The 24,150-nt window shown below is 36.8% G+C and overlaps 1 protein-coding gene across 4 annotated transcripts in view; it reads right to left on the bottom strand.

Moving 5' to 3' along the window:
• The window catches only part of DPYSL5 (dihydropyrimidinase like 5), a 127,474-nt gene that overhangs the window by 52,313 nt on the left and 51,011 nt on the right, over nucleotides 1–24,150 (bottom strand). For all 4 annotated transcript variants that reach the window (XM_074209894.1, XM_074209895.1, XM_074209897.1 and 1 more), the window contains exon 2: nucleotides 22,285–22,549. In XM_074209894.1, the coding sequence (XP_074065995.1) occupies nucleotides 22,285–22,545 (261 nt within the window). In that variant the 5' untranslated portion in view covers nucleotides 22,546–22,549. The remainder of the gene's footprint in view (nucleotides 1–22,284; nucleotides 22,550–24,150) is intronic.

The following is a 24,150-nucleotide window of genomic DNA, read 5'->3' on the forward strand; positions in this document are numbered from 1 at the left end:
CATAAGCAACCTATTGAAAAAAGAGGGGCAGCTAGGTGATGCAGTGGATAGAGCACCAGTCCTGGAATCAGGAGGACCCAAGTTCAAATGTGGACTCAGACACATAGCTGTGTGACCTTGACAAGTCACTTAACCCCATTGCCTTGGGGGGGGGGAGACAAAAGAAAAAAAGATACCAAATTCATAATATCTCAAGACAAAGTTTTAATCAACTCACTTCCCTGCTCAAAAAATTTAGTAATTTTCTATTGTTTCTAGGATTAAATACAGACTCCTTAGCCTAACATTTAAAGTTCTCTAATAACATGGCTCTAATCTATTTTTTCACCCTTATTTCATATTACTCTTTGTGAATTCTATGGTCTAATCACGTAGGTTATTTCTTAAACTATACATCCCATCTCTTGTCTCCCTAAAGGCTGCACCCCCCTCCCCCATGCCCAGAAGACACTCCTTCCTTATCCCTGTCTTTTGGACAGCTAGTGGATAAAAGTGCTAGGCCTAGAGTCAGGAAAATCTGAGTTCAAACTGGATCTCAGACACTTATTAGCTATTTGACCCTGGGCAAGTCACTTAATTCCATTTGCCTCAATTACCTCAGCTGTAAAATGAACTGGAAAGGGAAATGGCATGTCATTCAACTATCTTTGGCAAGAAATCCCAAATGGGCTCGCCAACAGTAGAATACAACTGAAACAGCTGAATATCATCATCATCCTTCAAGGCTTTCTTCAAGGATCAACTCAGGTAACATCTTTACAGAGAAATTTCCTAAATCTCCCAATTGTTAATGTTCTTTCCCCTCCTGAAATTAATTTCCACTTAAATTTACCAGACTTGCTGGTGATTAAAAAGATCAGTGTATTCTGGTGGATATGAAGGTCCATGACAAATTTCCCAATCAGACCACTACCTGGACTTTTTCTTCCCAAGCAGGATGTGATTTAACTGATATAGGGAACTCCAGGAATAAAAATTTTCTCTACCCAAGCAAGGTCTCTGCAAATTATAGTCTTATTATATAGTGTATAGTTGATCAGAGCTATCAGCAGGGCTGAACCACATTGAAATGTAATTGGGGTTTATTTAATAAGACAAGTAAAAATACAATAAAACAAATAATGTTGCTATGTGGTTTTCTAAGTCAATATGTGCTGCCTTTTATATCTGAATTTAACACCCTGGCCTAGATTACTAAGAGGTTAATGGACTTGCTGAAGATCTCCCAGTCAGTGCATGTCAGATTTGAGACTTGAAAGTTGGATCTTCCTGGTCCTGAAGCCAACTCTCTATTCACTAGCCCACACTGCCTCTAATCTATTTTTCCACACTAATTTCCCAATATTCCTCCTCTCTACTCTAGTTCTAGCTAAAATGGCCTTCTTGACATTTCCTCTATGGGTGATTCCATCTTCTGGCCCTGTGTTTTTGGTTATCTCCCATGCCTGCTCTCCATCCTTAAGTCTCTTAGAATTCCTTGCTCTATTCTGGGTAAGTCAGTGTGCCATCCCCTGAACTGTCACATATCCTCCCATCTCAAAACAGCTTTTTTTAATTAAAAAAAAACCCCAAAACTACACTTATCTGCTGTTTCCCCTCTCCCAATAGAAAGTAAGCTCCCTGTGGACAGGACATTCATTTATTTTTCCTTTGTAACCCAGTGCCAGGCATGTAATAAAAGCTTCTTCAATGAAAGATATGGGAAGTCCATGTTTTTCACTTATTCTACACTGTTTAATTAAAATCCATTCCTCACTTTAGGAAGGTGGAAACATTTACATGGGCAGTTTATTCTCTACTTGATTTAAGTAAATCTTTAGTGATTTATATTTTGTAGCTCCTTGGAAAATGTTCAAGTCAATAACCTGGTAAGTTTTATGACTTTTTGTTTAGGGAAGTATGGGGAGTGAACTTAGAGCAACAAGGTGTCAATTCCTATGACTTCAAATAGTTGTGAGAAACACTTGTGAGAATTAAAATTTAACTTTCAATTCCCAGATGCATCAAAAAATGTATGAAAAACATTAAAAACAATTTTATTGGATCAAAAGTAGTTCTGAGTTTTATTTTTATTGGCAAAATTGTAGAGCAAGGAAAAGATGAAATAGGATTTTAGGAAAGGAGAATGAAATTGAGAAAACTAAAATTCAGATTAGTGCTTACTTCAACACTGCCCAGCACACGAGTGGCAGAGCCAGGATTAAACACCCGTTCTCTTTGATGATTAGTTCTTTCCACTGCAATAGGGGCAAGGGATCTTTTTAAAAGAATAGTATGAGAGGAGGGGGGAACTGCCAAAATCTTCTGTGACTTGGATTGGCAGAGATACTTATTACAGAGAAGGATGAGAAATTGATTTCTAGAGACAGCTTTGATCTGATAATGAACATGGGTATTTATAACTTTAAAAAGCTAAAAAGGGTATGAGAGGAGAAATGTTGGGTTAGTTATTGGTTCTAAAAAATGCTTTTCCAGTGGACAAACTCTATCTTCATTATCCTTATCTTAAATCCACGAGCAAATATTTATTGAATATTTAATATTTTGGGTGCTACTCTAAAATTGATGTAAGTATTCTAAATGTCTAATTCCTGCAGGGATTTTTTAAAAAACTTATTAGTCCTTTGGGAATGGCTAAAAAATTGTGGCATCTCAGTGTAATAGAGTATTGCTGTGCCATAAGAAGCACGAATATGAAAAATTATAAGAAACAAAAAACACATTAAGTGATGCACAATGAAGCAAGTAATGCACAGTGAAGCAAGACCCAGGAAAATAATACACACAATGACTAAAAATCAGTGTAAAGGGAAACAGCAACAACAAATGAAATTGAATGCTGTGTTAATAAGTAAATAATCAAATTGGGTTAAAAAATGTGTAGAACACCGGATATATACTATCAGACTTGGTACAGGTTGATTATTTTTGCTGAAATTTTTTTATTCCCTTGCCTTTTGTATTTCTTAGAACAAGAGATAGCTGTTGGGTAGTGTAGAGGGGAAGGGAATATTTTCAGTAAGGAAAGTGATAGTTAAGTAGGATATCAATAAAAATTAAAAGTGCAAAAAAAGGGGCAGTTAAAAACAGGATCATAGGATCAAGAGCTTTCATCTTTTCATTTGAGGAAACTCAGACCTGGAAAAATTAAATAAAATCATATGTCACACAGGTAAGTAGTAGTACAAGCTTGGATTAGAGGCAAGGGTGGGTTTGACCCATCTTCTCTCAAAAGAGTCAATTAGGGGCAGCTAGGTGGCGTAGTGGATAAAGCACCGGCCTTGGAGTCAGGAGTAGCTGGGTTCAAATCAGGTCTCAGACACTTAATAATTACCTAGCTGTGTGGCCTTGGCAAGCCACTTAACCCCATTTGCCTTGCAAAAAGAAAAACAACAACAACAACAAAAGAGAGTCAATTATTAATTTTTCAATAAGAGCATTTACATCCTGAAAATCACCAACCTCTACAGATCAGGGTTTGATTATTGTACTATTCACAAGTGATGTGGAAATTTAAATAATACAGTTTAACCTTAAAAGTGTACCCTAGTTACATTTTTTGAGAACTAGTAATTACAGTACATCCCAGATCAAAACCCAGATCCCTTAATTTTAAATCTAGTGCTTTTGTACTCTATGCCCAACAGTTTTTCAAGAAGAGTATGGATCCATTCAGATCATTCTCTTTTTTTCCTAAATTATGATATATGCTATCATCTAAATTAGTACAATGGCTTCCTAATTGGAGGATGAAGAACTCAAAGTAAGGAATATCCTGTGAGAAGAGAACAGTTAGGGGTTAAGTCACCAGTTAGAGGAAAAGAATGCCTCTATTTTGCTTTCTAATATTACCATGAGTTATAACAATGCAGGTCTGATGGGAAGGTGTTTGTCCATCTGGTAGCCCCAAAGTGTGCTTGCCTCCTAAGGGAATCCAAACAACAGAGCGACACTATGAAGGATTGCATAGGAACCTATTAGAGAGATCATGAGTTATTGTGAGTGCTACATTTGTTTTCTCTATTTATGGGGTTTTTGAGCCTATTTTATAGGATGAAATAAAATTGTTCTTATTCTATCTGATATGTATTTATTACCTTTAGTATATTTGGAAGCTTCACTATTATATACATTAACTATTTATAGAAATTTTCTAAGAGTACATTCTACATAGGGGCAGTAAACTAAGAATGAGTGATAATTTTGGACAAATTCCTTCAAGATTAAACCTGGATAACAGGAGTTCAGATTTTGGGGTCCAGGGGTTACACTTAAATTCTGTGTTTCCGATTTATATTTCATTTCAGTCTTTATGAAAAATGAGAAACTTTTCACAAAATTAAAGTTTGGATTATATAATCTCTAAGGTCCCTCCTAGCTCATAAACCTATCTTTGGAGTCCATCTCTGGTTAGATATGTGAAGAAGTTCACTGTTAAATTTTATAGAAATTCAACTCAGGGGGCGGCTAGGTGGTGTAGTAGATAAAGCAACGGCCCTGGAGTCAGGAGTACCTGGGTCTCAGACACTTAAAAAAAAAAATTCAACTTCATGAATTCCAAAACCAAATGAGTTTTCTCTAGGTTTTTTTAAAATGTTTTCCTCAAAACTCTTGCATTTCTTAAGTTCATATGAGGAAAAGAATAGGGGCCAGCTATATTTTAGAGCTGAATATCTATTCTTTAGTGCTACAGTTCCACTAAAACACTTTTTCCCTAACTATAATTCTTATTTAATCTCTTTAAATCTCTCTTATCTATAAAATAAGCAATAATACCTATTTTAAGAAACAGCAAGAGAGCTGACCTCAGAATCATAAAGAACTGGTTCAAGAATGTCTCTGATATATAGAGCCAGTGTGACCCTGGGCAACTCTGTGTCCATGGCTTCTCTTTAAGACTATAGATTTCAGAGAAAGTTGGAACTTCCTAGGTTGAAGATCTTCCTTCACAGGGAGCTCCCTACACAAATAAAACTACAGGTCTATGCAAAAAAAAACCCAACAAAAAACTCCAATACCTATTTCATAGTATAATCACTAAATAAAAGACATATTCTATTTGACCCTGAAGGTCTTTCATAGATTAAATTCCATTGACCTTTTCAGTATAATTTCACATAACTCCCTCTTTCACCTGTAATCAGGGACATCTTGTGGTTCTGGCTAACCATATGGGATGAAGCTTTAGGGTCTGCTTCCAGCCTTGTGATGAAATACCACTGGAACGACTTTAGTATTTTTGTTACGTTACAGCAAACCTCAAGTGACCTCTTTAGTTCTTATAATCCATAATAATATTTTCAAGAATATGGAATGCTGTGTCAGTTTACAGAAGTGACAGCTTCAAGCTATTCAACTCTCCAGGTGACACCAGGTGATTTCCTGAAAGGGGTGGTGAAAGGTTGGACTTTTTCTATTCCAGAATCATAGAAACTGTGTCAAGGCAGCAATTAGTCTAGGACAACTCATCTGAGTACATTTGCACCTGGGTTTCTCCACCTTTTCTAATTTTGTCCTTCTCCAATATCTATTGAACAATGATCTGTCTATAGGTGTGTCCAGACTTAGGAGTGACCTTATGAATTAAGAGTTTTGGAAGCTTTAAAGACCCATAAAGAATGAGTTGAATAGGGGGCAACTAGGTGGCACAGTGGATAGAGCACTGCCCTGGAGTCAGCAGTACATGAGTTCAAATCTGACCTCAGACACTTAATAATTACCTAGCTATGTGGCCTTGGGCAAGCCACTTAACCCTGTTTGCCTTGCAAAAACCTAAAAAAAAAAAAATGAGTTGAATAGCTGCAAGGAAGACTCCTTGGCAACTATCCCAGTGTTTTTGACCAACAAGTGGATTAATCGAAACCTGGTCAGCAGACATAAACACAAGTTGTTTGGACAGTGCAAAGCCAAGGTGAAAATAAAATGCCCAATTATCAGATCCTACAAACTACTTTATTTTCTGACGATGTTTAGTATCAGTTTCTCAGAAGACTATGTTAGTAGTTATGAGTTATTACTGAATCCTGTTTTAAGTTGTTTTGTTAATGCTCTGAGTCTTTCATGTTTAACATTTCCTTTGTGTACAATGATAAATTCCATCTTGAGTCAAACATACATTTTACTACCTTTTTAACTCCCCCTTTTGGGGGGGGAAATTCCAGATGCCATATCCTAAAGCTTTTTTAAAAATTAATTTATTTTGAATTTTACATTTTCCCCCCTAATCTTGCTTCTCCCCCCCCACCTCCCCACAGAAGGCAGTCTGTTAGTCTTTACATTGTTTCCCGGGTATACACTGATCTAAGTTGAATATCCATATCCAAAAGCTTTAAGTAAATTTGATCCCAGAGCACTAGAGATGGGGAGGAGGTTAAAGAGCAAACAGCATGAGAAGACTCAAAGTCCTATTCTCCCTTCTCCTGTTTCTGGATATTTGCAAACTTGGTCCTTCCCTGTCTCTAACCTCCCACCATCTTTGTTTGCTGAAATTCTTACATCTTCTCAGATATAACCTTTTCCATGAAACTTTCTGATTCTCCCTCCTCCTTCCACTAAAAGCTATTTCCAACATCTTCTAATGACTCACAGAACTGTCTTCTTCTTCAATGTACTTACATTCTTTTTTTTTTTTTAGGTTTTTTTGCAAGGCAGTGGGGTTAAATGGCTTGCCTAAGGCCAGCACTTAATATATTCTGACTTGTGGTGTATGGTTATATGAAGGGTTTATCAAGGCAGCTCCCTTACAGAGATCAATTTGGTGTGAGTCTTTGTTGGTCAGGTAGAGAAGTGGTTAGATAAGTGTTGGACCTGGAATCTTGAAGATTCGTTTTTATGAGTTTAAATCTGGCCTCAAACACTTACTAGCTGTGTGACCCTGGACAAATCACTTAATCCAGTTTACAGCAGTCGCTCATCTGTAAAATGAGCAGGAGAAGAAGCTGCAAACCACTCCAGTATCCCTACCAAGAAAACTCCAAATAATGAAAAACTAGTGAAAATGGATATGTCCATTGGAACATTTAAGTGGCCAGAGATAACTCTTGATTAGGTCTCAGAGACTAAGGTTGCCTCAAGAGGAAGTGTTTGACTTGGAGCAATAGCTTAATGTTTCCAAGGAGATGGGTTTCAGATCCTGGAAGCTGCCCCCAAGATGATTTGGTTGGTTAAGACTCTAGAAAAGAGCATTCTCTTTTTACCTCTTTACTATCCTATAAAAGGAGAGGAGATGGGCCTGCTTCTAGCCCTTTTTCTTCTTTTAGATGTTTTTCTACTGTGCCTTTTCTTCTTGATGGCAACAGAAAGTGGACCTGAGGAAGGGAGGAAATATTTCCATACCATTCTTTCTTCCATAAACCATTAATGGCTTACCTAGGGAAGGAGCATACCCACATATTCTGTACAATGTTCCTAAACCCCAAATCCCACCCTTAGGGAAAGCTTCAAGAGTGATCCCATGTTTAAGAATTGAGGGATATGACCTTGAACTTGTGAGGACAAAGGAATTTCTGAGAAGTTCACTTAAGTCTTCTTCTATCTTATGATAGTATAGCTGACAGTTTCAGGATTGATAATGGCCTACAGTAATGTAGAGGATAAACATTTCCTATCACCAAGGAAATGAATTGAAATGGGAGTTGTACAAGAAATGCAAACTTATTCCATCTCTGCCTCTCCCCCTTTCTGGAATCCAAGGAAGCAGGAAGGAAATTTGATTCTGATATTAAAATATTTTTATGATTACCTAGAAAACTCTTAATTCAAAAGCTCATACATGTCATTCTAAGCACTTGAGGTATTTAATCAGGAGCTGATGAAGGGTTGATGGCTGTACTTTCAGTGTGAGACATGTGGGTGATTATGAACCACTTGTCAGAGTCTACAGAACACCGATGATGATAATTAGGACAAAAATCATGTCCTATTTATTGGAAGTTTCATTGATACAGAATAATAACTGATATTTTATAGCCTTAAAAGATTGCAAAGCACTTTATACCCTATTATTTATTTCACTTGATCCTTACCACAACCCTAGGTATTATTATTATTATTTATTGTTATTATTATTATTATTTTCATCATCATCATCATCCCTATTTTACAAATGGGGAAAATGAATCTCAAAGAAAGTAATTAAGATCACATAGCTAGGTGAGTCAAACCTGGCTCTTCCTGACTTCAAGCCTGTTACCATTCTATTCCCTATGCCATAATACCTCTTATTAAGACCGAAAGGTCAGGACAGCTAGGTAGGTGACCCTGGAGTCAGGAGGACCTCAGTTCAAATACAGCCTCAGACACTTAATAATTACCTAGCTGTGTGACTTTGGGCAAATCACTTAACCCCATTGCCTTAAAAAAAAACTAAAAAAAAAGAGCAAAAAAAGCTTTCATAAGACCAAAATGATGCCTCTCTGACTAAGGAGAGAATCAACTGGACTGAAGTCTAAGCTCTCAGGAACTGAAGATTTAACAGAATTCAAAACTGACATGGCACAGTATACCCAACTTAAGAAGTTTTAATTCCTTCTCTTCCCATTTATCTCAATAATCAATCTAAAATAAGGAAATCATGTCAATGTAATCAAATTATGGAAATTCTTGGAAAAGCAGCTATCACATATCACCAGCATATGGTTAATACAAATATCATTTTAATATGACCATGAGTTCTACTATAATTTTGTGATTATTTTCCATTTCTGAAAACTATAACGTGAAGAATTCTCACTTTGACATTCAACAAGGCTTTCTAAATATTAACTCTTTTGGTACAATGATGTCTCTTATCTGTAAATAAAGGGCATTAAAAATTATTAAGCCATCAAAGAAAGAACCCTGACATCATGATTTCAGTGTAGAGGGCCCCTCCTTTATAAAATTGATGGGAAATTGAAATTCTGTATGCAGTTTTCAGAACTCATTTATATACATTACATGTTCATGTACCAAGGCTGAAAAAGTGCTAAGAGAGGAGCAAATATAGCTGTCAGAGGGAGAAGATTAAGGGTAGGCCATCTCAGTGGGAGTAGCAGGAGCACCAGCAAATTTTCTAAGACCATTTAGCTGAAATCTAAAATCTGAAGTTAAAGATTTATGCCTCTGGAGAAGGCAGGAATGATTACAATCTGCTTTGGGATTAAGATATTGACATTACTTTCTGTGTGTAAGTAAATCAAAACATTATTTGAGTATTTGTTTTTACTTTGCAAAGGAATTTTGTTTTGTGCTTTAGGATTATAAGAAAATGTCACTTAAGTTCCTTAGGAGAGAGGATTTCAATTAGCAGGGGGAAAATGGCCTTTTTGGATCCTTTTCCTATCAGGAATGCTTGTATATTAATGAACTGTCTCTGACAGGCTTTGAAGAGTGATAAACTTTTCTTTCACTGCAGTAAAGGGTGGAAATAGCATTTGATCTCAAATTATCTGATTCCTAAGTCAATGATCTATCTATTACACCATGTAGTCCCTCTATGAGATCAAGAGGCAGCACTATAACAGACCATAGGCTCATCTTTACCTTAGTATATGAGTCCATGAATTGCTAGGGCTAAAGAATGTCTTTATTTAGCTGTAGTCACCCTTATAATAACTTGGGTGGCCTGGTCCTTGAATGACACACACACATAGTCCATTGCCATGGTTACAGATAACACCCCTGCTGCTCAGTAGGACCTGTCAAAGTCAGCATTCCACAGACACAGCCTTAGAGAGCCCAAGGTCCCTCCTGTACAATGCTGTAGGAGGAAGTCGTGACAATTTTGCCTCTAGCTGGCAATAATTCCATTTGGGCTAGTGATAAGAAACTAATAGAGCCAAGAATTTATCTAATTACTCTGTCATGGGAATTACCCTGGTTAGTCTTTGTCAAGGGAAGTAAACCATTTTTACAGGTAAAATAAGAGACAATTTTGTCTCTTCTCTCTCTCTTCTCCCTCCCTAGTCCCATTAATATAGACAGTTAGTGGTAGGAGGTAATTTATTGTTGAAATAAACAAAGTTTCATTGAATTCACATAGAAGATGGTCAAGAAGCTGTTATATAACTAAGTCTGTCCTAGACAGCCAGTGGGGCTAGAGCACTGGTACTATACTCACCATTGGTGAAGGGCCACATCCATTATCCAATACCTGGTGTTAAGAGGCTTTCAGAGGTCACTGATTTAAGAGCAACAACAATTAGAGGATTTCTTTATGTGAACTAGTAAAATCCAAGCACACAAAAAATAGCCTATGTTGCAAATAAAGAAAAAAATGAGAGCCAGCTTTATGGTGCAGTGGAAAAGAGTACCAGCTGTGAGTCAGGAGGAGCTGAGTTCAAATCCAGCCTTACTCTTAATAATTACCTAGCTGTGTGACCTTGGGCAAGTCACTAGACCCCTTACCTTGCAAACCCCTTAACCTTTGCCTTGCCAAAAAAAAAAAAAAAAGAATAAGGTGAATCAATGAACTATCACAATGAATGAGACTTCATCTAACCTTTTCCTATTTGGATGAATGGGATAGATCATACAAAGGCAGGGAACACATTCGATTCAATTGAATAAGCATTTATTAACCTCAGTACTGAACACTGTGGTGGGCAGGTTAGATCCAAGGTCATAAATGAAATAGTTCCTGCCTTTAAGAAGCATATACTCAACTGGGGGAAAAACTAAGTACACAGACAAGTAAATACAAAAACCATAAAAGATAAATCTCTTCTTCCTTTTTTCTTTTGTTATAAGGAATAGCTCTTTGAGAGGAGGAAGGAATGGGGAAGGAAATAGGGGAAAAGGTAGACGGTGCAAAAGATATTTAGGAAAATCTTTTTTTTAAAAAAACAACACGCAAATTAATATGAGGAGGGGCAGGGGGAGGAGCTTGAAAGACCTCATGTAGGAAGTAGCCATTGAACTTAGCTTTGAAAGGAGCTGGGATGCTAAAGTAGATGAGAAAGAAGTACAACATCATAGGCACTAAGGCTTGGAGACAGGAGATGCAACATTATATATGGAAAATAACAAGCAAGTCATTTTAATAGTCTCCCATCTCTCTAATACATATCTTCTCTTTATTAGCTCTAAAAATTAAGGGTTTCTAAATTTCAATTCCAGGGCTGCTGAAGTAGGTCCTCTGGACCTGAAAAGTCAAGCAAATCTTTTCTGAGCCCTAGTGAATATGTTTTAGAAGACCCCTGAGGGAGAGGAGGGATACCAGTTCCCTCTTTATTCACAGTAGTCTTTATATGCTCTGGTAGAGAAGGAAGAGGTAGGGAAATGGGTGTTGGGAGTCCCTTAGAAAAGAGGGCTCATCATTTCCTTACTCTCCCAGGAATCCTCTAAACTTTGAGGAAGATTTCAGGTATGCTGAATCTTTAAGAGGTGCCAGCAAACTAGAACAGGTGACATAGGATTAAGATGGCATCCCTTAAAGCTGCTCTACAGTGCAGAGCATATCCGTATCTAAAAATGCAGAAAATACAGTGACTCACTGTCACATTGGAGAAGAATGGTTATTACTGCTTTTGAAAAATGGGGGGGGGATCCACTCAGCCTGGGGCTCTCCTATCTTTCAGCTCTAGAGTCCCACACAGCATTCCCTGGGAGAAATGCTGAAATAAATATAAATAATATTTTCCAGACTTGGCACATTTCTATGACAGGTAAAACATTTTCTCTACACCCTCTTAGAATCTATGAGATGAAAGGAGAGTGTTCTCCCAAATATAGAACCAGCTGTTTTGTAAAAATGGCATCTTGTTTGAAGTCATCAGACCTCCCTGGCACTTGAATCTCCCTCTCCCCCCAACCCCCAAAGAAAGAAAGAAAGAAAATTACTATGCCTCATTTACTTTCAACATTCCTTCCATCTGGACCTTGAATGAGGCCTGTGCTATCAAGGCGAGAGTTCAAAGACAGAAGGGCACCCATGAATCAGGAACAGAGGGCTGGGCACATTGTGGGCTTTCCATCACAAAACTAAAATCGTGAATTTGGCTGAGGTTTGTAAAATCTTGGAAGAAAGAGTTCTGGGCTTTTTCTCCAATCCAGAATGATTATCCCTGCTGCCGAGAATCCAATTTAAATTCTTTGTGCTTAATACAAAGCCAGAGCATAGAAGAAGCTGTCTCTTGACATGCAGTTACCATGGAAACAGGATATGATCCTCAAAGGTAGCCATGCAGCCAGGGAAAAAATGGCTGACCATCTGAGAAACAAATGGGTCTGTGGAAATTGTTTAAAAATAAAAGCCTCACAGAAAGGTCCTTTTGTCACGATGCCTCTCCCAGTCAAGTCCCTTTTATAAGAAGGAAGTAGAAGTCAGAAACCAAAAAGGAGGATTTCTAACAGAATCCCAAGTTAATTGTTATTCTTAGAAAGAGGATGATTTATCCACAAGCTGTTGGGTTGAGACTTGAGTATTTACACTTTTTTTTGTTTGTTTTTTGGCTTTTTTTTTTTAGGTTTTTGCAAGGCAAATGGGATTAAGTGGCTTGCCCAAGGCCACACAGCTAGGTAATTATTAAGTGTCTGAGACAGAGACCGGATTTGAACCCAGGTACTCCTGACTCCAGGGTCGGTGCTTTATCCACTGAGCCACCCAGCCGACCCAAGACACAAGGGCTAGATAGACAGAGATGACCAACTACACCCATGGGAGTCAATGAGGTCACCAGGTGAGAGAAGGCAGAGGGGAAGTGACTGGAGCCAGCTCATCCACAGGGAGGAGGAGTGATGTGGAAGATGAATCAGCGGGCGGCCTTTTGCTTTTGCCTCAATCTCTCTAACTGATTGTGGCCCGTTTCTCGAGAAATGAATAAAGCCTTCTCTTCATACCTTGAGAGATCTCCAAAATTTCTTTAAGTGTCATTTGTCCCACACAGTGCCAACTTTCTTTGGTTAAAAGGGAGTTCATCATACTAGTGAAATCACAGGTATTTAATCCCTGTCCCTTATTGTTTTAGTGTTCACTAAAGAAAAACCATTTAGGTACAGATTCATTGAAGTTTCTGCCTTCTATCATCTCTACAGACCCCAATTCTACAGCCTCCCTGCCTATTATTTCTTACTCTCAAGTTCTTCCAGTTATCTTCCTGGGGCAGTATGGAATACCAGGTGTAGAGTCAGAGGATTTCAGTTCAAATTTTACTCTGCCTCTTACTATACCTTGTGTGATCTAAGTAAATACCTCACTGTTCTAGACTTCTGACTCCTCTGTAAAACAAGGAATTAAATTTAAAGATCCCCTCCAGCTCTGAAAACTAAATTTTTAATAGGAAAAGGCAGATGAATTCCATTTCCTCTGATTCTGTCCTTATCAAATGACAAAAAGCTCCCAATAAAGTTTAATACACAGATAAAGCATTCATTTATTATAGTCGCAGTACAGATTATGATATACTGATGTCATTTGTACAATGCTAAAGTGCTATACAACTGTCCATACCATTTAGAATAGGCTTTTTCCACCATACCCTATACTATTTGGTCAGTCATTAAATATATATTAAGCACCTATCATTGGGAATATACAAAGAGGCCTTTATTAGGCAAGAAGTAATGAATCATAAGGTTCTGAATAAATATCATGGTTATGAACTGTTATGAACTTGGGAGTCTGACCTGGAGATGGCTGGGTCCATTCTTCCAAGAATCCTTTCGGTTCTCAAGCTCACCCAACTACTTAAGTCTCTCTTTCACCCTTGCTATTGGTCTCTCGGGGACTTGCAGCTGTTACCAGATAAAGTTACTTGTGCCCAGTCAACTGAAAAGCTGTGGGTTAATTGAAAGAGTAAAAAGCCCACCATGTGTGGTCTGGTGACTTAAAGGGAGAGAAGTTAATTTATGGGAGTGAAGAAAAAGCCAAATGGGAGAGTCCTTCATTTCCCCATTTCAGAAGAGAGGAAACAGTTAGCTGGGAATTTAAAAAAGACAAAAGAGAAACCCAGGCAAGGCATTATAAACTTTGGGAATTTTGAATGCCAAGAAAAAGAAGGTAGAAAACAATGAAAGGAAGTTTAAAAGAGCAAATTGTCTTTGGGAAACCCCTCTTCTACAAGAAACTTTTTGTAACCTCTCTTAATTCATGTGCCTTCCCTCTCTTCTTTATTTCTTATTGATTCTATATAGAGCTGGTCTTCATATTGTTGGTATGGAATTTCCCCAGGAGATTGTAAGCTCCTTGAGGGAAGGGACTGACTGTCTTTTGCCCTCTTTGTGTATTCCCAATGATAGGTGCTTAATAAATATTTAATGACCAAATAGTATAGGAAATGATGGGAAAAGTCTGTTCTAAAGATAATTTAAATTCCTAATGAGAATATATAAAACTGATATAAAAAAAGGACCAGAGATCAGAGCTTAAGCTGAATAGGATTTTAGAGGTCATCTATACCAATCTCCTCTTTTTTTTTTTTTAACAAATGAGAAATTAAAATGAAAGCTCAGACAAGTTAAATAACTTGCCCTAGAGGTCACTAAGTTTTGAATGATGGATTTTTTTAACCTAAATTCAGAACTTTATTTTTACCTGTTAAACTAATTTAAGTGGTATGAATTTTTATTGTTGTTCTTTCATAAAGAAAGTAATCTATACCAAAAGAGGCATTAGGCATTAGTAGCTCATATTTATAAATTCTTTTTAGTGAAATAATGATCACAGCATATAACACATGGTAATTGAGTGACTGATTTAAGTGCCTTCCTCACTTTCCTATGAGTTTAGACAGTATAAACACTACTAAGCACTTAATATTTATTTGGATAAATAAAGCTACTTGTGTCCATTCAACTGAAAAGCTATGGGTTAACTGAAAGAGTAAAAGCCCACTATGTGTGGTCCTGTGACTTGAGGGGGTTAATTTATGAGAGTGAAGAAAAAGTCAAATGGGAGAGTCCTTCATTCCTCCATCTCAGAAGAGAGAAAAAAGTTAGCTGGGAATTTAAAAAAGACAAGAGGGAAACCTAGGCAAGGCATCATAAGCTTTTTTTTCTTCCAAATGAATTTTTTTTTTTACTATTTTTAACTGGTTCCATAAAATAATTTTTGGTAGTTTGATTGGTATGGCACTAAATAAGAAATTTAACTTAGGTAGAATTGTTTTAACTTATATATACTTATAACTATAACTTAATTCTTTACATATTTGAGAAAGAAAGCCTTTCTCCTGGCTTTTCACAACTATGAGGAGGGAGAGAATTCTTATCAAACAAGGAATAGAGGTGATCATAAAAGAGAAAACATAATTCAGCCACATAAAATAGGAAAATTTTTGCACAAACTAATCAATAATGGTGGAATATAAAGGGAAATGGTCAAATGGAAAAGATCTTTATATTAAACTCTGATACAGTTTTTGATTCAATAAAAATAACATTTAGGTTTGGGGTTCAACAAATAAATGCAATTCATCCTGGCTATTAATTTACAATCTAATTTATTTCATTCCCCTGGGCAGAATTTACTTCTGAACATTTTGGAAATGGGTCGGTTGAGGAAGATGATATTCAAATGCTTTAATTCTCCTGCCAAAACTTTCAATATTAAGCTCCAAATATCAAAAGTCATGGAGATAGTCAATTGTGCCTTGAATACTATGACCCTGAGGACAAATGTATATGATTTTTGTATGAATATAAAATACTTGGGAGACTATATGCCAAGAGAAACCCAGGAACCCCATGAATACAATTACAAAACATTTTTCACATAAAGTTAGATCTAAACAACTGGAAAACATTAATTACTTGTGGATAGGCAGAGCCAACATAATAAAAATGACAAGTCTTCCTAAATTAATATGTATTAAATGCCATACCAATCAAACTACCAAGCAATTATTTTATAAAACTAGAAAAAGTAATAATAAAATTCATCTGGAAGAACAAAAGATCAAGAATATCAAGGAAATTAGTTTTAAAAATGTGAAGCAAAGTTCATATCAGATCTCAAACAATCTAGTACTGATGAAGAAATAGAGTTGTAGATCAGTAGAAATGATTAGGTATACACTACACAGTATTAAATGGCCATGTTAAGTCAGTTATTTGAGAAATCCAAATATCCAAGCTTTGGGAGCAAGGATTCTATGGCAAAAACTACTGAAAAATCTGAAAAGCAATTTGGAAGAAACCATCTAGACCAACATCTCACACCCTATACCAAGATAAGGTAGAAAATGAGTACAAAGAAAGGGTGATACCAATAATATCAAATCTATGAAAAGGAAGAATTTATGGCCAAAAAAGACAGAGAGCACTATGGGATATAAAAGAAGTAATTAAGGGGCGGCTAGGTGGCATAGTGGATAAAGCACCGGCCTTGGAGTCAGGAGTACCTAGGCTCAAATCCAGTCTCAGACACTTAATAATTACCTAGCTGTGTGGCCTTGGGCAAGCCACTTAACCCCATTTGCCTTGCAAAAAAAGGTTTTGCACAAACAAAACCAATGCAGCCAAGATTAGAAGGAAAGCAGGAAACTGGGTAAAAAATTTACAGAAAGTTTCTCTGATAAAGGCCTCCTTTCTCAAATATGTAAAGAAATGAGCCACATTTGTAAGGATATACGTCAAAACAATTCTGCCTAAATTAAATTACTTATTTAGAGCCATACAATCAAAGTACCAAAAATTATTTTATAGAACCAGGAAAAAATAGTAAAAAAAAATTCATTTGGAAGAAAAAAGTTAAGAATATCAAGGGAATTAATAAAAAAAAATAATGCAAAGGAAGGTAGTCATACCAGATTTAAAACTGTATTATAAGGGGCGGCTAGGTGGCGTAGTAGATAAAAGCACCAGCCTTCGAGTCAGGAGTACCTAGGTTCAAATCCGGTCTCAGATACTTAATAATTACCTAGCTGTGTGGCCTTGGGCAAGCCACTTAACCCATTTGCCTTGCAAAAGCCTAAAAAACAAAACAAAACACTATATTATAAAGCGGCAGTCATCAAAACTATCTGGTACTGACTAAGAAATAAAAGTAATAGATCAGCGAAATAGAGCAGAAATAAAAGAAACTGTAATATATGACCATAGTAATGTATTATTTGATAAACCTAAAGACTCTAGCTTCTGCCTCAAGAACTCACAGTTTGAAAAAATTGCTGGGAAAACTGGAAAATAGTATGGCAAAAACTAGACCTAGACCAACATCTCACACTCTGTATCAAGATAAGCTTGAAGTGGGAATAGGATTTAGACATAAAGGGAGTACCATAAAGCCAATAAGGAGGAAATGGAATAGTTTTTATCTGTCAGATCTATGAAGTGAAGAAGAGGAGTTTATGACCAAATAAAAGAAAGAGATTATAAATGACAAAATAAATAATTTTGACTACATTCAATTTAAATGTTTTTGGCACAAATAAAAAAGCAATGTAACCAAAACTAGAGCTAGTATTTCTGACAAAAGACTCATTTCAAAAATATATAGAAAGCTGAGTCAAATTTATAATAATACAAATCATGCTCCAATTGATAAATGGTCAAAGGATATGAATAGTTAGTTTTTCAGATGAAGAAATTAAAGCCAATTTAGTCATTATTGATTACAGAAATGCAAATTAAAATAACTGAGGTACCATTTTACACCTATCAGATTGGGCTAATAGGGCAGAAAAGGAAAATGACAAATATTGGAGAGGATTGGAGAAACTGACAATGTTGGTTGAATTGTGAACTAATCCAACCATTCTGGAGTGTAATTTGGAACTATACTCAAAAGGCAGTATAATGTCCATACCATTTGATCCAACTAAACCACTTCTAGGTCTATATCCCAAAGAAATCAGAAAAAAAGGGGAAAATACCCACATGTACAAAAATATTTATAGCAATTCTTTTTGTAGTAGCAAAGAACCAGAAATTGAGGGGATGCCTATCAGTGGTTATACAAATTATGGTATATGAATGTAATAGTGCACTATAGTTCCTGGTCAAAGCAAGCTTAGAGATGATCATAAAAAAAGATAAAAACGGGAGGGCGGCTAGGTGGTGCAGTGAATAGAGCACCAGCCCTGGAGTCAGGAATACCTGAGTTCAAATCCGGCCTCGGACAACCCACTTAACCCCGTTTGCCTTGCAAAAAAAAAAAGTTCATGAGTGAGAGGAACTTCAGAAAAGCCTGGAAAGACTTGTATCAACTGATGCTAAGTGAAGTGAGCAGAAACAGGAGAACATTGTATGCATTAACAGCAAAGATGTGAGATGATCAACTATGATGGTTGCAGCCCCTCTCAGCAAGTTCAGTGATCAAAGACAATCCTAAAAGACGTGATGGAAAAGGCTATCCATATCCAGAGAAAAAACCATGGAGACTGAATACATACTATGCTCACTTTTTAAAACCTTTTAAAACTTTTTATATTTTTCTTTCTTTTTCATGGGGTTTTCCCCCTTTAAGTTCTAATATGGAAATATGCTTTCAGAAAAATCTTATTAAGAGTTATATGAGGGGCGGCTAGGTGGCGTAGTGGATAAAGCACTGGCCCTGGAGTCAGGAGTACCTGGGTTCAAATCCGGTCTCAGACACTTAATAATTACCTAGCTGTGTGGCCTTGGGCAAGCCACTTAACCCCGTTTGCCTTGCTTTAAAAAAAAAAGAGTTATATGAACTGGTACAGACTTATATGAATTGGTACAAAGTGAAAGGAACAATACCAGAACATGGCACACAGTGACAAAAATACACTGTGTGATGATCAACTATGAATGACTTAGCTATTTTCAGCAATACAATTGTTGAAGGGGAAAAATTACCTGTGCTCACCTGGCATATCCTATGGATGTCCTTCCTATTGTTATCTAACACCTAGACCTACTGAAATATAAATGTCTTAACTTCCTTCTATTTTTTTAATTTTTTTTTTTAGATTTTTGCAAGGCAAACGGGGTTAAATGGCTTGCCCAAGGCCACACAGCTAGGTAATTATTAAGTGTCTGAGGCCAGATTTGAACTCAGGTACTCCTGACTCCAGGGCCAGTGCTCTATCCACTGTGCCACCTGGCTGCCCCACTTTCCTTACTCCTCCCTTGACTTCTCCTAACACAGACAATATGCTAGCCCTTCTCACTCACTATGCCATCCTATTCTCAGCCCAGCTGCCAGCCTCTGGTAACTGCTCCTACCTTCTTTTCTTCATGTTTGTCCTCCTCTTATTTATGGTGGCTGCCACTGCTTTTGCCAGGTTGCTGCTCTCTAGCCAGCCCAGCTGCAAGTCCACATTCACAGTTGCCTTCTCCTTTCTTCTTAACTTTACCATCTTCTAAAAATAACTATCTTATTTGCTTTATTAAGGAACTGTGTGAATTTCTATGGGGAATCTAGCCCATTTCACTGTCCTTAACTCTGAACTTTGATACTTGTTATCTACAACATTTACAATAACCTGTGGGATAAAATTCATGATCTTTCTTATATTCCTGGGTCAGAGTCGTATGATTTTTTCACTAATAAAACAAAACCCTAGCAGGTTTTAATAAGCCCTCAGTAATGCCGACCCCTTAAGCATCCATCCATATTCATTTACTGATGTTTATATGAAATTGGAAGGACTCATGATGAAAAATGCTATCTACTTCCAGGAAAATAGAAATGAAGTCTAAGTACAGATTGAAGCATTTAAAAAAATTTTTTCCTTGTTTTCTTCTTTGTGGAGGGAGGGGGGTTCTGTGTTTTCTTTTACATCATCACTAAAATAGAAATTATGTTTCCTATGACTGCACATGTAAAGAAAATATATGCTAACTGGAAAAGGAAAAGGATCAGTTAGTTGTATGCTTATACACAGTGTTTTACAAGTCTTAAAGTACTCATCATCATCATCATCATTATTCAACAAAAGAGGATGATAGAAGGCACAATCTGTACTGTTCCTTTCACAACCTGTATGATAAGTATATCCATTCATCCATCCAAATAAATATATACATATATATATCAAAGTGCTTGCCTTCTCAGTAAAGAATGAGGGTAGGGAAGATGGGAGAAAATTTTTAACTCAAAACGTAAAAAAAAAAATTTTAATTGTTTTTACATGTTTACTGGAAAAAATAAAAGATAAAGAAATGACTTTGGATGGATAGCTACCCTCCAGGAAGTGAGAAGTCCAATAAAATTAATGTTATATTTCAATCACTCTGTGTTTGGAAACCCTATACAAAACCAAAGATGTTCAACGGCAATACAAAGCTGAACATTTTCCATGAGATTTTACTATCAAGGTAGTAATGACCAGTGAAATACTGATTAATGAAAAAATGGAAAATGAAAATTGTAAAAGTCATCTATCTTGAGAGAAACTGGCAGATATTATACTAGTGTGGCATCAATCTCTAGACCAAATTAAATGTTCATAAGATAATGATATATCTACAAATGTATATAGGGATATATTTGTAGATATATCATCACACACACACACACACACACACACACACACACACACACACACACAATTGATATGGGCCAAGAATTGACAGGAGGAAAAGAGCAGATTGAAGCATTTTCAACAATTCCTTTCAGAAATCAGAGACAGTCTTACTTTTCCATTTGTATTTTCAGGACTTAACACATTGCTTTCCACAGGATAAGCAACTTAGTGAATATTTTTTATTCATTCACTTCTGACACAAAAGTCCATTTTTTCACCATCATTCTTCTGAGAGAATCTAAATTGTGGGTTATGAAAAGTTTTATGGAGAAATATTATGGCCATCAATGACTGGAAAAAGGAATGGATCAGTTGTGTGTTTGTACGCATGTTTATACATGATGTTTTACAGATCTTAAAGTGCTCTATGAATAATAGCATCATCATCATCATCATCATCATCATTCAACAATGAGATTAGAATGATAGAAAACACAACCTGAGTGTTGCACTTATGTCACCTGCACTGATAAAAGACATAAAAAGACAGCTTTTGAATATTTTCTTCCACCTTCTGTAAGGACATGAATAAGAATTACATGGAATAAACAATGGTTCCAGTTTGGGGCAGGAGAGGGAGCCCCCCCCCAATGAAATAATAGCCCCACTTAACAATCTTAAATATTTGTTGGTTAAAATTTCAACTTGCAAATTAAATACACCCAATCTTGAATGGTTCTATTAGTATAGTCATTTTAAGGGTTAGGATTAATATAAAAGATCAGGTTACAATCTCTCAATTTCTCTCTCTCTCTCTCTCTCTCTCTCTCTCTCTCTCTATCTATATATATATAATATATCCATCCATCTATCTGTATCTGTCTCTCATCATCTTCTGAGATGAAGTTAAGAGTATATGGAATAGGTTAAGAAGTCTGCCTTCAGGGGCAGTTAGGTGGCGTAGTGAATAAAGCACCGGCCTTGGAGTCAGGAGTACCTGGGTTCAAATCCGGTCTCAGACACTTAATAATTACCTAGCTATGTGGCCTTGGGCAAGCCACTTAACCCCATTTGCCTTGCAAAAAAAAAAAAAAAAAAAACCTAAAGAAGTCTGGCTTCATTTTTCCTGATGACCATGATGTTAGTACCCTACACTAGTAAAATCACCTGCCATTCCAATAATGATTTAAAAAAATACAGGTATTAATTACTTAAGACAACTATAATAGCAACTCAGATGCCAGAACCACAATCCAATTAAACTAAAAAACAGAACTTAAGAAAATTATGCAAAATTTATTTTAATAAAGGATAGTGATGAAGGATAATGAGAAATAATTGATCAAATTTCCAATATCTGGTCTCCAAAAGAGGTCAAGATATTTCACTGAAAAGGAGAATTAATGTAGCCTTCCCATGAATCCAAAAAATGTATTGTTTTATACCTCCCCAACCCAACCCTTTCACTTGTTTTGTCTTCCAGATCTCTTACCACTTGTGAAAATTAGTTCAGTAACATAGCCAAGCAACCACCTACAAGGCTAGTTCACATTGTTCCCTTTCCACAATTTTCTTCAAGGCTAAAAAAGATACTAACTAAAATCATTTCAAGGTCATGCTGAGAAGTAAATTCCACAAAACAGATATTGTTATTCTCCCCTCCCCTGGGTTTAAGTGTCCTCCCAGATTTATTAATAATTCTGGGCAACTGGGGACAGCTAGGTAGCACAGTAGTTAGAATACTGGAGAAGAACCTGAGTTCTTACCTAGCTGTGTGACCTTGGACAAATCAATCACATTGCCTTGAAAAAACCAAACAAACAAAAAACAAAACAAAACTGGGCAATCATCATTGCTTCCTTGGTTCTAACATGCTTTCTCCATGAGCAAAATGAACCGAAATAGTAACTACAAACAATGCCAACATTACCTTTGTTCCATGGTAAAAATCATCTACACATGTGGCATTCATGAAGGTCTGATGGAAATGAGTGCTGGTATCTATGCCCCCAGGAATCACCAACTTTCCAGTTGCATCGATCACCTTGGCTCCTCCTGGGATCATGAGTTCTCTTCCCACTTGTTGGATGATGCCATTTTCAATATAAACATCAGCCTCATGGGTGCAGTCATCATTTACCACCTTGCCTCCCTTGATAAGAATTCTCACACTGGCTGAATTGGCAAGCATTTTCCTAAGGAGAGAACACATTACATGTCAAAATTTTTTCTCAGGGACAATCATACATCACATGTCAAAACTTTCTTGGGGACAATCAGATTATTTCATTCCCCAGCATGGCAAAAATACTGTTCCCAAACCTGGGCAGACAATTCTTCTGGTCCTATGACTAGAAACTATGACTGGGGAATCATGATATAATCACATTTTAAGAGGATCATATAGATTAAGTCAAATAGCTTTCAGATCATTGTATTTCAACTGAACCCTTTGGTTTCCAGTCAAGACCAGTTGACTAGAGCTCCCAGAAAAGTCTTATCTCATCAATAGAGGCTTTGGGGGTCTTGAGCTAATTTTGGTGGATTCCTATTATGAGAAACCTTAATCAGGTAGGATCATGGTTTTGTAAACTTAGAAGATGATGAAATCACCTTAACTTCTCCTTTGCTTCCAATCATGTTAGTCTTACAGGTCACTTTGTAATCATTCCCATTCCTCAGATCCATTTTTCTGCCCCATTAGTAACAGAGCCACCTCATCTTCAATTGCTCCCCATTTCCTTTTTAAAGATGACTTTTGTTGTTACATAAGCTATTTTGTAAATCAAGATAGAAAGGAAACTATAAAGTAATACAATTTAAGAGCCAGGAAGATCCCCAAGCTCAAGGATAGCCTTTGACATAAATGTCTTTGTGTATCTAAGACAAGTTTAAGATAAGATGACCTGCACTGATAGAAGGATTTCCTCAGCTTTCTAAATCATCGAATTTAAGTGGCTCAGGAGATAGAGGTCCATATCTGTAGTCAAGAAGAACTGAGTTTAAATATGACCTCATGCATTTACTAGCTGGCCAAGTCACAATGAAGTAGGGGAAATACTGGACCCCTGCTGAATAATTAATCTGTACCTTTTTCACTGACCATACGTTTTCTATTTAACATTGCTCAAAGCAATATATGCCCCCAATCCATCTCATTGACTATATTAGTTATTGAGATGAGGTCAATGAACTTTTAGTAAAGTACCTTGCCCTTCTCCCTGGCAAGGGCAAATGCCTATCAACAAAACAAGAGATTCCCTGCCCTAGTCTGAAAGGATTAAGTCTTTGAGATATGGCCCCTCCTCAACATATCCCTTACTACCTCCTCTCAGACTCTCTGAGCTAGCTACCCACCCTCCCATCTATGTAAACTACATGTCCTACATCTGTTTCCCTGGTACCCCTTTAAAAGCTCACCCTCTATTCAGTTGAGATACTACCTTCCAGTGAAGCTAGCCTGCTCTTAGGGTATCCTAGGTAACCTCTTATTCGCCTATACCTTTTTTTTTAATGCTCATCCTCTCATAAAACTCTTAAGCTTATGTTGTTTTGCTAATGATGATGTGGCTGTTGCTGCTGATAATCACCTTGGGGCAGGGGGGAGGGGGATGGATCAGTGGCTTCCAACTACTTGTATTCTTTTCCCCTTAGCTTCTACTAACCACAGCAATACTTAAGCAAATTTCTTTGTCCCTAAAATTTCTCCTGGGTCAGAGTCAAGGCTTTTAAATTGGATTCTTTCGTGTTCAGCCTAACCTTTAGACAACTACATTTCTTCCCTGGCATCAACTTT

Source organism: Macrotis lagotis, chromosome 1 (assembly GCF_037893015.1).
Source record: "Macrotis lagotis isolate mMagLag1 chromosome 1, bilby.v1.9.chrom.fasta, whole genome shotgun sequence".
Classification (NCBI taxonomy): domain Eukaryota; kingdom Metazoa; phylum Chordata; class Mammalia; order Peramelemorphia; family Peramelidae; genus Macrotis; species Macrotis lagotis.